Source organism: Diadema antillarum, unplaced genomic scaffold, assembly GCF_040938485.1.
Source record: "Diadema antillarum isolate AM-2024a unplaced genomic scaffold, OU_Dant_1.0 seq00000420_RagTag, whole genome shotgun sequence".
NCBI lineage: Eukaryota > Metazoa > Echinodermata > Echinoidea > Diadematoida > Diadematidae > Diadema > Diadema antillarum.
In genome coordinates, this window is record NW_027271405.1 from 779,482 (window position 1) to 794,713 (window position 15,232).

General features: G+C 39.6%; 1 protein-coding gene across 1 annotated transcript in view; it reads left to right on the forward strand.

The window, feature by feature from the left end:
* Window positions 1-13,343, forward strand: part of LOC139732408 (neutral amino acid uniporter 4-like) — a 37,815-nt gene extending 24,472 nt beyond the window's left edge. The window contains exons 5-11 of the mRNA XM_071643273.1: window positions 1,479-1,577; window positions 5,158-5,242; window positions 6,850-7,017; window positions 8,240-8,359; window positions 9,534-9,700; window positions 12,372-12,556; window positions 13,081-13,343. Coding sequence (XP_071499374.1) covers window positions 1,479-1,577; window positions 5,158-5,242; window positions 6,850-7,017; window positions 8,240-8,359; window positions 9,534-9,700; window positions 12,372-12,556; window positions 13,081-13,343 — 1,087 coding nt within the window. The remainder of the gene's footprint in view (window positions 1-1,478; window positions 1,578-5,157; window positions 5,243-6,849; window positions 7,018-8,239; window positions 8,360-9,533; window positions 9,701-12,371; window positions 12,557-13,080) is intronic.
* Window positions 13,344-15,232: the final 1,889 nt, after the last annotated feature.

The following is a 15,232-nucleotide window of genomic DNA, read 5'->3' on the forward strand; positions in this document are numbered from 1 at the left end:
CCAAGAGGATGGGACAAGTTTTGGGATCTGTAAAGACCTGATAGCATAGGGAGATGAAGTTGACTTGGTTGGATCATCTCCTTATGCTGTCCACTGGGGAACATTCGAAAACCATGACTAGCAAAGGCTTGCTCAGTAGAATTGCTCGTCAGCGAATATGTGCACCAAAGCATACGCTCAGTGGTGATATATGTATTCAATTCCAGTCAAGATTATATGGCTGTGACTGTACTTAGAGAGCAGTAGTCTTCAAAAAGCTGTACACAATTCGTTACAGGGATTTTCGAATATATCTGAGTCAAGCCACCTTCCCACTGCATGGTCTCCGCATGCTGTTACAGGTCTTTAATGAGGACAACTTGTTGAAACTCACCAAGGTACCTTGGTTAGGATCACAGGGTGTTGAGGCAACTAATGCTACAGTCACACACAGCTTGGTCACAAAACAAATTTGATCCGGGTGAAAATGAGCCGTATTGGTCCCGGAATGGAGGGTAATTTATGCTACAGTCACACACGGCTGGATTTCGAACCGGGTCCATTAGGAATTACAACCTTATTGACCAGGTTCAAGCCATAGAGACCCGTATTGACCCGTATCGAACCGCATAAAGATCTGCTTTAAATCCTAAACTGAATCTTTTTCGACCCCTATCGATCGGTGTCAACCCGCTTCGACCCATATCGACCCGGATGTGAACCTTGTCATCATCCGTTGCATGAAGGCAATGCAGTATACGATAAGGATCCATATGGTTTTACGCTGTGGGTTACAGTGGGTCGAAGTTTGTCAGTGCGGTTCGAACCGGGTCAATTCGGATATCAATACGGAATTGAAATCCGTGAGAAAATTTTGAACATGACCAAAAAATTTTCACCGCCGTATCATAGCCCCCAGGATCCATCAGGAATTGACACAGGTTATGATGCGGGTCAATTCGGGTGTCTACGGCTCGAACCGGGTCAGTACAGTTTTAGTTCCTTATGGACTCGGCCATGTGACTGTAGCATTATCAAAACTCATCTTGCCACCAAGGTGAGAAGCTCAAACTTACCGAAGCATTTTCTCTGAGATGAGAAGGGCAAGAAGGACACTTCCCCAAATTTGCCGAGGTGCCTCATTCAGGGCAAGAAGGCAGAAAGGGATTTCAAGAGATTGTTTTGATTGGTGTATTCCCCGGCATGCTTGCTTCAGCAGCCAGCATGGATATCCTGAGACAAACTGCCATTTGATTCAGATCATGTAATCTCACTCACCTATGGTAAATAAGAGTGACCTTCCCCTGAGACTGTCATGATCCTGAATGACTTGTCTAATTCACAGTCGGCCAAGTTTGGATGGAGATAAGGCAATGCCAATACCGTATCTCCATATTTTGCAGATTTCGTAGTGTGTATTAACGTGAATGAATTGTATGATTAATGTGTATTAACATTGAAAAAAACTTATAGAGGTTTTTTTATTTCCCCCTCACCAGAACGGGACAAGTGTCTCTGGACTATGGTGAAGTCGCCGAGGCAGCCATCAAACAAAGCCGACTTCCTCGCTCGATACGAGACAGGGCCAAAGTGGGCAGGTGGGTGTAGTATGTATGATGGCATTAACAACATGGCATCAAAAATTAGAAAAGCATGCCAAAAACACTTTTTTGGTAAAAATATCAAAAGACTACTTAATTCTGTGATGTGACCAAGTGGGCAGGTGGGTGCAGTATGTATGATGGCATATAACATCATTGCAACAAAAATACAAAAAGGATGCCAAAATCACTTTTTGTGAAAATATGAAAATACTACTTAGTCCTGTGGTTGGACTATTCTATGTGTGACCAAGTGCAAGCTATTTCTCCTATTGTACTGATTCCATGTTTGTTTTTTTGGAGGTAGCTAGGTGTCCAAATGCTTTCAATAAAGTGTCCAATTGCAATTATCTTCCAGTTTAATCGTGTTTTGGGAGTTCCTTGTGCACACTTTCATTACCAAGGATTTCCTTGACAACCCATGGACGTGCTATCCATTTGACCTAGCAACAATAATGTTGATGTACTCCATTTAATTGCCTGTACAGAAATATAAGCAAGGGATGAGAGTTATGCTCAACACAGCTTGTTTGACTTTTTGGCAAGGGACGTTCATGAAATTGTTTGTATTTTGAATTAAAGCACTTTTGTCTTTACAAGTGATTAAAGCAATGTTTACATTATCACCCAGCCTGTGAAACTGAGCCCTTGACTTTGTTTGGATTGTATCATATTTCGTGCTGATATCATTGGGAAGGACTGAGGAGTGTAGGTTTAGGTTTAGACTTTTGGAGGGAGCTCTTTCACTGGGTCGCAAGATTTGTATCAAAAGTTACGTTCACACCAGGGGGGTGGGAACCCACCTCCCTGTTCACACGCAGTGCCAAACCTGAAGTTTAGGTCAAAAACTTAACTGTCGATGATTAGCTCCACTCGTGAATTCACGACGTGGGCCCACACACGCACCTAAACTTTAAGATACAACTTACGAGCAAATCCTGCTCGATTATATGGGAAGTGCAGAGTCTTCGCTGTGGCCTTATGCCCATACAAAATAGCGCAGCTGGAGGTTGACCCGGAAGCCAACAAGAATTGAAGGTCACGCTAACTCGCAAGCTCGTTGATTATTTTGTCCACATGGAGTGAAATTAAGAGTGGGGACCCCCCGTGGCTCATGGATAGAGCGTAAAGCGTAAGATGTCTCGTGGTTCTAGTCATTGACTAAACTTTAAGATTGCTAACTTTCAAGTGCGTCCACACGGCGCTAAACTACAAGCCAATCACCGAGAGTTAAGTTTTCGACCTAAACTTTAAGTTTAGGAACAGCACGTGAACCTAACTATAGTCAGATTTGCTGATCTGTAAATATGCTTGAGATCTTGGTAACAAACTTTCAGAAAAAAAAAAAAACCTGTCAAGGACCTTAAGTAACTTGTGTAGGTGTGCTCCTGATATTTTGGACAAAATTCCCACAATCTCAAAGGTCAGAGATTACTCAACTTTGGCCAAGAAATGTTTTTCAGCAGTAATTTCAGCAATGTATGTCCACTCATAATTCAACCTAGTAGGAAGGATAGAAACAAAATAAAGATAATTACACAAACTGTCAGTAGTGGAAGATCAAAGGTCACTGTACTTTGAATGTAAATTTCAGTTTTCAGCTGAAAGTTCAAGTGAAAAGTCCAGTAGTCATATGATTTGGAGGAATGATGGAAAATTAGGCAGTTAGTGACATAAAACACAAGAGATGAAAGTGAAGGTCAAAGGTCTCTGTTTTCGACTGTAGGTGTCATTTTCAAGTACAGTAGGACCTCGATTATCTGGCCATCGATTATCCGGACTCTGTTATGCGGACACTGACTGACTGATATTTTTTTAAAAATGTTTGCATGTATTTTCAGTGCCATATCTCACTCAAAGCAAACACACATTGAACTGTTTTCTTGCAAATACATGACGAGATATATTCCAATCATTGCAGCAGACTGTAACTTTTAAGTCAGTTGTTGAGACGGTGCCAAAGACTGATGCCGCGCTTGTCACTGGCACCGAGTGCACAGCAATGGTTACAGTACAGTGCAGCGGCAGTATTCGACTAGTCGCAAATTTGATCTCACTGTCAGTCAATATCAATCAAACAAACAATACATGAATGGATACTTTACTCGTATTTCGTTTATTTCCGTATCAATTCCTGAAGTATGAAGCATGACAATGCCATGCAGACAATCATAATACATGTATAGTAAATTTTTAAAAACATGTGTATACCCCTAGCACGATATGCTAGGCAGTGCTGTATTTGAGCATATCTCTCTTATCCAGCCAAATCAATTATCCGAACGCCCGTTGTTCCCAACGCGATAGGATAATCGAGGTCTTACTGTGGTGATTTTACCTTTCAGAATGTCCACTATGATATTTGTTTGAAAAGATAGAAATAGAAAGGAAATGCATGAAATGTCATTGATGAAAGTCCAAGGTTGTGAAGGAAGATCCCTGTGACCTAGAAAAAAAATTAATTTTCTTACCACAACTTCTGCTTGAGAAATCCAATAATGATTATGTGGCTTGATGAACAGAACTTTAACGACAAAATTATATATATATATATATATATATATATATATATATATATATATATATATATATATATATATATATATATATGTATATATGTATATTGACCGATTCGGGTTCGTTGAGGGCAGCAGACATTTTACGGCACAGGGCGCAGCCATAGTGGGTGTATCAGCCGACCCCCCCTGCTCTCCCCCACCCCGGGGCAACATGTTTATCGCGCACTTGTGACAAAGGTTCGCGCACTAAGCAAGCATTCGCGCACTCAGTACGAGACGCCTATTGGCTAAAGCAGTTTTTCATTCTGCGCGCGTGCTAATGTAGGGAGAGGGGTGGGGGAGTGCGGAGGGGGGGTCGGCTGATACACCCACTATGGCTGCGCCCATGCCAAAAATACACATAGCGCGTCACAGAATCGGTCAATATGTACTTACATGTTTATGTATATATATATTTCCCAAAATGGTTGTAGGTTTAACGTTTAAAGGGATTGTATAGTATTGGTGGAGATGAGAATTGGACTTCTAACTTTTTGCGAGCTACCAAGAAACCACTTATGAAATAGTACAGAGCATACCCTTTTAAGAAAAATTCAAAGTGTATTAGATGAAAATCATTTTTTGCATCGCTGAGACATCCAAAAACAAAGTAAAGGAAAGCGATCCTAATAAAAGGTGGGTCCCACCTTTTATTAGGAATGCTCTATTTTGGATATCTCAGCAGTTTTAAAACTGATTTTCATCAGGTAAACGTTGCATCCCTCTTGGAATTACATGCTCTTTCATATTTCATCAGAGGTTTTTCATTGTCTCACCAAAAATATTAGAAACCTGAAGTTAGGTCTCAACCAAAAGTATATGCTCCCTTTAAGAACAGTAGTAAAGACGACTGGATTTCATCAAAGTGCATCTGGAAGGCTATGTGACAGAACATAATAATGACAGAACATACATGTCAGTCTACGGCAAGCTGCGGTCAAACTGCTTTATAGTCTTTATTACACACATTTTAACCATTATGTCACTTTCACATTTTTTTATTTTATTTTAATTTTCAGGATAGTGGTCAACATCTTCCTCGTAATTACTCAATTTGGATTCTGCTGTGTGTACTTCCTCTTCATTGCTGACAACATTAGAGATGTGAGCTGGCAATAATTGATTACTGGAATAAGCGTGGTTTAGATTTGACATTGAGAGTTGACATAGAATCTATGCATGTTGTGCTCTGCGCTTAGACACCGAAGGGTGGTTTCAAGCTCACTGAAGGAGTGCTACGTTTCTCACAGTTAGAGGGGACCTGTGGGCTAAGGAAGGCTTTTGTTATTCTGGCTTTGTTTTCAGAATTAGCCTGGCTACATGATTTCTGTGAAGACAGGGGAAAAAAAAACAATTTTTATAGTTGGAAGGACATTTTGAGATGAAATTTAAAGGTGTGCAATCTGTTAATGAGTGGTTTATTTATCATATAGCAAAGACGAAGTCTTTTCTTGGTGACAAAAGAATCTACTTTTGAAAGCAAAATGAAGGTTACCCAAGTGTCTATTCTTGAAACTTTCGCATACTATGCTGTTTGGCTTTAGTGAGAGATTTGCTGCATTTCGATTTGTCTCGTGCCATTCAAATGCAGAAGTGATCATGAAGATCATGATGGCCTGTGAGAATATGTTGATATGCTCACATGTGTCTGAATGTATACCATGCAGAGTAGTGATATAAAGTGGTGTGTATATCCAGAGTACTTTTTGGTCATATAAGAAGTTTAGGACATAAACTCAAATATCTTTGTTTATCATAAAATATCCATCTATCTATCTCTCTTTTTATCTATCTATCCATCAACCACTGTATGTATGTATGTACATATGTATGTATGTATGTATCTATCTATCTATCTACTGTATACGCTGTATATTTTGTGAGGTGTATATTTTTTTTAATTTTGTGAGTCTTTGGTTGTTTTGTTTTTGTTTTTTTTCGCAAATTCAAGAACACGCAAAAATATTAACTCTAATCCCCCGACATGAATGCAATGTGCATGCATGCGTTTCTCAATTCATACTATACTTCCTGATCCCAAATTTAACCACTCGGAACATTGTCGGGAAGTCCCGATTCGCAAAAAATTAGACTTGTGAAATATATCGCATAAATAGTCTTTATCTATCTATCTATCTATCTATCTATTTATCTATCAATCTATCTATTGATATATCTATCTATCTGTCTTGGGCCACCAATCTATCTATCTATCTATACATCTATCTATCTATTTTGGGCCACCAATCTATCCATCCATCTATCTATCTATCTATCTATCTATCTATCTAGTGTATCTATATATATCTATCTATCTATCTATCTGTCTATCTATCTATCTATCTATCTATCTGTCTTGGACCACCAATCTATCTATCTATCTATCCTATATATTTTGGGCCATCAATCTATCTATTCTATCTATCTATTTATCTATCTATCTATCTGTCTTGGGCCACCAATCTATCTATCTATCTATCTATCTATTTTGAGCCACCAATCTATTTATCTATCTATCTATCTATCTTGGGCCACCAATCTATCAATATATCCATCTATCTATCTATCTATCTATCCATCTATCTATCTATATATCCATCTTTCTATCTATATGTCTATCTGTCTATCTGTCTATCTATCTATCTATCTATTTATCTATTTATTTGCCTCTCTATCTCTGTTTATATATCTCACTGTTTTCTTTCCCACAGATATACATGCAGTACTATAAAGATGCAGTGTTTGATGAGAGAATTTTTGTGCTCATGATTGCTCCCATAATCATCCTGCTAGTCTACATCAGAAACCTCGATGACTTTGCGCCTCTCTCTGCCATTGCCAACGTCTTGTCAGTCGTCGGTCTTGCCATTCTCTTTGAGGTACTGGATGCTGTTCTGTTCTCTTTGGAATTAATATAATAATAATAAAGCAATGTCAACAGTAGTAGTGGCCCAGTGACCCAGTGGCCTGGGGCTACTAAAAATTCATTTCAGGCCACCAAATTTCCCCAAAAGCTATCTTTTGGTGGCCTGATCAGACAACATGGATTTGAAATGGATTTATATGGTTCCTTTCATTTCGGACCACCAGAGAAAAAAGTTAGTGTTGAGCCCTTCATAATGCCAAACCATGTATGGTCTACTGTAATATGTTATTGTTGTTAATTTGATTTTTAAGGCACATTTCATTCAGCTGTGAATATTTTCATGCCGTATGTTTAAGTGTCTTTAGCCTTTGTTCAGCATGTTGTTTGGGGGAGGGGGGAGATAGCAAGTTTACTCCAAATCTGCTGCTGGTCTACATAATGGTAAAAACTTTTGTTTTCAAGTATCCGAAACAAATAATGTATCAAAAGTTTTCAAAACAGAGTTGAGAGGCAACAGATGTCTCTCAGAAGGGCTGAAAGTTTGTTTTCCACCATTTGGAATTTGCGTGCAGTATACAGGCTCTCCAGGAAATATGTCTGGCTGAAGCAATTAGCTAGATGATGAGTTGTTTCGGAGTATTTTGAGATCGAAAGTGTGAAATACTTAAGATCGGAATACCTGACTTTTATACGTGATAAGCCCTCCATATTCAGAAGTGGTAAGGTAGAACCGTATGTGATCATCGATAATGCCCTAGCAATCATGTTTTCTGACAAGCTTCAGCATGTGATTCACTGTGGCACAGAAGATGGTTGGATACTGCTATGGCCCAATTTGTTGATTATTGATAATTATAAAACATTACACAGTATAGAAACCGCATGGGATTTGTTCTGAGATTGCAATACTGACGGCATACCTTTTTGGCTAATATTTTGCATTTTTGCCGTTATCCAACTGAAATCATGTTATCACAAGGTTATTTCACACATTGTCAGTTTCTGCATGTGTATGTAAACTACAAAATATATTTTACCTTTAGCAATGTGGTACATTTGAGTGTCATGTACACCAATTTGAACATTGTCTAATATACAACTCAGTCAGCTAATTTATCTGGCGCAGAATTGTGCCCCACAATATTGTATTGTGTCTGTAATATTTTTATTCACGTTGCAGTAATTCTTTTCTTTGCTTGCTTGTTTGTTTGTACATTTGTTTGTCTCCATTATAGTACTTGCTGGCACATATAGGCCAGGGAACACCCCTCAATGAACTGAGGATGGTTGGAAATTTTCAAGGTATCGCCTTCTTCTTTGGGACTGCCATGTATTCCTTTGAGGGCATTGGTGTGGTGAGTAACTATGCAGGAATGTTACATGCCTGTGTGAAACAATGAATATTGGTGGCGAATCTTGAAAAAGCTGGTTTTTTCTCTCTTTTTTTTTTTTTGGGGGGGGGGGGAGGGGGGCAATCATAGTCATTTATAGCATACATGTCTTTTACTTTTATGTTGGTTAAATTGTATTTTGGGATATAAGAAGAAAAAAATAGCTGTCTATGTATAGTATGTATCTGTACAAATAATATTTTGATGATGCATCAATAAGAGAGAAAGCCATAGATGGAAAAAATTGTCCGAAATGGTACAAAAACTAAGATCTCCTGTCTTATTTGCTACTGCTGTATTTATTCAAAGGAATAGAACAATAGGTCAGGATGTAATATACAGTATTTTATTTCTGTCATCATGAGATTTCCATCGTAGAGTATTGCACCCCTGCCAAACAAAGATTAAAGAGAGCATGTAGGAGTCAGCATGTGATCTGTCTGTATGTTGATCAGTTCAGTGATTAGTCAGTCCTTTGCAAAACCCTGTGGAATGAACTCTATCCACATGGTCATACATTTACAATGTTACATGATTGCAAACTTTGAATGGTACACAGTGGTCATGCATTCAGGTTTGTTTGTTTGGTTGTTTGTTTTTTATTTTTGTTGTGCAATGATTGTAAACTTAAAATAGTGGCCGAGAGTGGTCATGACTCCTCTTTGTTGCAGCAAAGTTATAGCATTAAGCATTTGGTATCTGTAGGTCTTCTACTAGTCTGCAGAAGTAGATTATAGCAAACTGCAGGGATTTGTGATTATAGTAAACTCTAGTGCTTCAAAACATGGCAGTGATGTTTGCAGTTTGAAGATTTTCAGAAAAATAGATATGTGGCAGACTGGCAAAAGATCGAGAAGTTTAATATTGTGAAGTTTCAGTTTTTAGCTGTCACACTGGCAAAAGATCAAAAAGTTTGGCGGGTTGGGGAAATATCCCCAGTTGGAGTGGCATGTTTCGCGAGAAGGTTGCGGTCACTCTGGCAAAACTTTGAGATCTTAAAGATTGCGATCTTAAACTTCTTGATCTTTTGCCAGTCTGACCGCAGCTATTGCCTCTTGACTCCAATCAGATTGTGAGATGATGGATGGGGAAGAACATAGAAAGAATGATGACATTTTTAATTTTTTTCTGCCCCAAGGTACTTCCCCTGGAGAACAAGACCCAGCACCCGGAGGACTTCCCCAAGGTCCTCGTCATTGGTATGTCAGTGGTGGCCTTCCTCTATCTCACCACCGGCACCCTGGGATACCTGTGCTTTGGCAACACCCTGAAAGACACCGTCACTGTCTACCTTCCAACTACAGGGTCAGTTGTAGCATCATTGCTTTGAAAGTGCATTTGCCCACCCAGGTTCAAGTTGCATGAATGAATAAAGATAAATCAAATGAAGAGAATAGTAACATGAATGTTTCATCAAAATTAGACAGGAAGTAAAAAAAGGTATGAAATTTTAAAGTTTCATATTTTTTCCTCCTACCAAATAGTGATGGTGGTTGCAGTCACATGTGCAAAGTAGGTGAAATGATGATGTCATTGATTGATTGATCATCACAGAGCATTTTGCCTACCCACTACTGAATGGGTAGGGTTCTACGGGAATAAAAATTGTGTACTGCGATCAAAATCGTTACTTTTTGGGGCTCAAAACAACTCATTATCCTGGCAAATTGTGCCAGCCAGACATGTATCTTGGTAGACCCTTCTTTGATATTGGAAGCAAATTCCAAATGGTGGAAAATCAAATTTAATCCCTTCTGAGAATTAAGTTTTACCTTTAAAGTATGGAAATCACAGGATGCAATGTCATCACCCCACACACCTCTGCCTGTGGTTTATATAAGCATGAGGGTATTCTTAAAAAATTATGTTTTTGGTCCATGGTTTTGCCACCACAACATTTCCCCCTTACAAGTCATTATTACTGGGTTGTTCAAACAATACAATGATTTCATGCTCAAGACACAATTGATTCTTTCTGATTTCATTTCACAAATGGAAATTTGGTGACGATTTCTTGTGTACATGTTACTGGGACACTTAAGAGATTATGACATCATCACTGCCTATAATTTGCATACATTGTTCAGGTGAAATGCAAATATCCTCAACTTTCTCATTTGACATTAGATCGTGGTGAAACTTCTACCATCTTTGCTCTCTTGATTTCACTCTATTATTTCAGTCAGTTTAAAGAGTGTCAACACTGTTGCAGATGTGATGAATTTAATCAGTTAACTTTCTCTCATATGAATTGTGTAGTGGAATTTAGGGTTGCCAATTTGGTGATGACCAGACAATTATTACTGTGTCAAGATTTTCCCAGAACTTGGTGGGTTAGTCATGTCTGTGTCCTTTGATTGCATGACAATTGTCTCCCATGAGATATCTGCACACTAAGCCAAACATAAAACCTATGATGTATCTAAACGTTAAGCCAAACATAAAACATACCCACAAACATAACCCCAACCCTAATCCTAATCCTCGCATCGAACTAAACCTAAAATCATATCACAATCCTAACCCCAACCCTAAGTCTTTGTAGAAAATAGACTGTAGCATTTGTTGCAAGAGCAAATGTCGTGTCACCGTCTGTGGTCCAGAGTACATATGATACATTGGACAGTATTTACTGACCACTTTCAGTCTCACAGTGGCTTTACTAACACTCTTCCATTCCATGATTTATAGTTTGACAGACATCACTCGCAGTAAGGTTTGTGTGCTATCACTGAACTCTACAGGAGGTACTGTAAACGTGGAAATTTTCGCGGTACATTAATTTTCGCGGATTTCGCGCTACGCTCGGCTAGCGCGAATTCAAAAACGCGCGAATATATCTTCACAATTTTCTATGCACATTTTGAACGGGATGAATTGTGTGCGCTTCATCGATGATACTGCTACGTAGTACAATGTACAGGCATGTTTACGCTACTAGTACTGTGCGAAGAGACGATAGATTGCTGTGTACTGTAGCATGCATGTGTGCACCGCACGCACCGATGCTACAGTACCCCGTGACTACGGTACTATAGTCACAGCTGTACTACGTATTTGAGTGCTTGTACTCGCAGTCGAGCCGCTCGCTACGTCGCTTGTCGTACGATGGCATAGCAAGCTATGTAGCAGAGGCTTTGGATGAAAGCAGTGAATGTGTACTACAGTAAAGTAACCTGCTGCGGAGCGCGAATTTAAGAACCCGCGAATACGTTTTCGAGCCGCTCAGCGCGAAAAATTAATTGCGCGAAAATATTGACGTTTACAGTATCTGGATATACAATAGGCCACTCACTTTGAAACTAGCATGCCGCCATCTTACCATGCACATCGCCCATTCATTTGCATACAGAGCTCGCAGCATCACATGATCTTGGTGACAGTCTGTGTCAAATGTGTGTAAATGCCCATAGAGTGTGCCTGGCAAAATGGCGGCATGGAGGCTTCACTTCTTTGTACAGCATGAATAGAGGAGTGAGGTATCCAGATACCTCCTGCAGAGATCAATGGTGCCTATGCATCAAGGAAGTGGGGAGCATTTCCAGTCTCAAAACATGATAACATACAAGTGAAAGTGAAAGTGAGTTTGTAGCAAATAGCAGTCTCATTAAATCCTTTCCCAAAGTGGACAAATGAAAATTATTAGAAAAGAGAAAGTTAACTCCCCGCAAGCACTTATGTCCCTTTTATACAATGGAAGGTAATCTTTGCCAGGAACACCTTTCTGCCCCCGAAAAGGAAAAAGAGCATGAGTAGAAACAAATGAGTAAATGCCCTACCAGTACTCATGTTCTCTTTTCACAATGAGAAGAAACCACTACCAGTTAACATCAGTTGCCCCTAATGAAGCATTATGAAGTTGATAGAAAGAGTAATGTCCTTCTTGTCCTAAGGATCTCTTCTTTTTTTTTTACACAATTGTCTATCAGCCTGTTATAATACATTTATCTCAACTCCATTTTTTGACGTATTGTAGGTTGTACACGGCAACAAAGCTGTTCTTTGTAGGGGCCATCTTCATCTCATATGGGCTCCAGTTCTACGTTCCGCTCAGCTTCGTATGGCCTCCGGTCAGGAACAAACTGCACGACTGGACGCACTCGGAGCGCTACGACACGTTAGCGGAGTACGCGTTCAGGACTCTCCTCGTACTGATCACAAGTAAGACTTGTCTCGTGACAAAAGTATCATCATCTACACTGTGCGGTGAATTGATTGTTCACCCAAAAAAAGAATTTGATGGTTTTGTTGTTTTTTGTGTCGGGGGTAGGGGCATGGGACGAGGGGAGGAAGGTTCTTCTGGGCCCCGCCTCCTCTTTAGACCCTGCATACGGTATCGCGTGCATAAAAAGTGGTGCATGTGTGAAATAGCATATGAAGAATAAGATTGTGATATGTAAGGTTTTTTTGTTTGCTTGTGTGTTTTTTTTTAAGTTGCATTTTTCTACTCAGTTTCAATTTATTTCTTTCTTTCAAGAATGTGATGTGCAGGCATTTTTAACAGTTTGCACTAACATAAAATTTGTGTATATCTGCAGTTTGAGAGTGTTCAGTTAGTATTGTAGCTTGCAAATTGATTTTTCCTGCACAAAGTGCACCAGTCTTATGTAAATTAAAAAAAAAAAAAACTGTCTTTGCAGATGTTTCATGATGATGTCTTCCTCTGTCTCTTTCTCTCACCCCAGTGACACTAGCCGTGGCCATCCCCCAGCTTCCCCTCTTCATCTCCCTGGTGGGAGCGGCCGCCAGCTCCAACCTTGCCCTCATCTTCCCGCCCATCATCGAGGAGCTCACGTACGCCTACCGGGGCTACGACACGTTCGTCAACATCAGGAGGCTGGTGAAGAACGTGATCATCTGCGTGCTGGGCCTGGTCGGATTTGGTGCGGGGACGTACGTGTCCATCCAAGCCATTATAAATGCATTCGTGCATCAAAACAATCAGTAGCTCCTGCAAGAGAGACGCTTTTTACTCTTTTAAAATTTTTAATTTATGCCGTCTGCTGCAGTACAGGCGACACCGCAGACTCACTGTTTACAGTGACCTAGCCTGGCTCTGGAACTGTTATAAAGGAACCACATTTTTTGGCAGGAATAGCAAATGTTACTACTGCGTGCTGTGAAATGTGTGTCAGCAGCCCTGCTTTACATATTATACTCCCAAATATACCTCGGAAACTCAATGCACACAGAGTTGGTGGGAAAAGTTGTGTCACAACTGTCCTGATGAGCTTCCAGTGAAGATGAGAGTGAAAGTACCAGTACTTGAGCCATGAAGGTCTTAAATCACCTGCATTTTCCTCAGGTACATTTGAGGCTGTGCATCACATCACATTAGAAGGAAGTCCTATCCACATCTCTGCTCTTGTTACAAATGATTTAGAAGCAGCTTTTGATATATATCATGTAGTGTAGTTGCCAAAGACTGCTATCTGCAGAGGTAATGGTAGGAAATAACCTTTGCCATTTCTACACCTCAATTTTGTTCATTTCTTGTGCATAACTCACTGGTAGTCAATGACGGAGGTTAAAGGGCCAACTCCAGCATTATGTGCAATGACCCATGTGACATACACATTATGTCAATGTGCACGTGTATGCATATATGTAGTAATGTGCTTGTTTTGGAGCATACACAGTCTGTGTATCCATTTATCTTGTGCTGTGTATAGGGATGCTGTGTGTACACATACATTGTGTAAAGTGATGAAATGTGTGTCTAGAAGGCAGGAAAAAAATATATTTTTCATGTCCTATGTTCTATTTTTCTTACTATTTTATTGCATGTGCAATTTAATGAGAAATCATTCTTGGAGCTTAATTTCAAAGAGTGTCTTTTCCAGTGAAAATTCTCTTGCTAGAATGCTGAAATGATGTATTTGCAATTTGGGCAAATAGATGCATGTATCAAATCCCACAGGGAGAATCAGTCCACCATAAACAGTGTGTGTGCTATTTTTTAACCACTCAAGCAACTACCACAACAGTAACTTCCGCAACATCATATTGAACTACTGTCTATGCCGAATATTTCGCGAGGTTTTTATTTTTGCGAGTCGGGTGCTATTCGCGAAATTAAAGACATGCGAAAATATTGACCCTGATCCCAATTTGAATATGACGTATGCATGTACATTTCTGTGTTCAGAACAGGACTCCACGATCACAAATTTAACCACTCGCGAAATCGTTGGGAATTCCCGATTCGCGAAAATTTAGACTCGCGAAATATATGGTGTATACAGTATATGATTTTTCTCAGTGTGGGCTACATCCATCATGTACCCATATTATACTAGTACCCTTTCTAAATCATCCATATCATAATATCCTTTGTAAATGTCCAGTAGGATGTATTGAGTGCTTTTCCTCCTATCAAAGGCAAAAGCATGCTCCTACACCACATCTTACATTAGCAAGTTAATGTGAGAATTGTTTGATGGACCTCTTGATTAGAAGTGCTCTCTCGAAAGACTACTTTTCCTCAACCCCCCCCCCCCCCCCCCCACACACACACTGTAAGACCACAAGAAGTAAAGAGTTTCATTCTCATATTTTGGTTTTTCTTTAGTGTGTGTGTGTCTAACATTGAGCTAAGTGCCAGTGAACAGTTTGAAGCTGTTTTTATTGTTGACATGGTAACCTCAAATGAAGTACATTACTTCGCCAAATTAGTGATACAGTGCAAAGTCTCAGTTGCACTCAAAAACAGTATTGATTTGGAAAACTAAAGTGTAAGTAAAGACACTGTCTTCATGATATTTTATGCAGGCATTGGTATAAAGCAAACTGACTTTAAAGGGTAATGTCAGAACAAGCCTTCAAGAAAAATGAGCA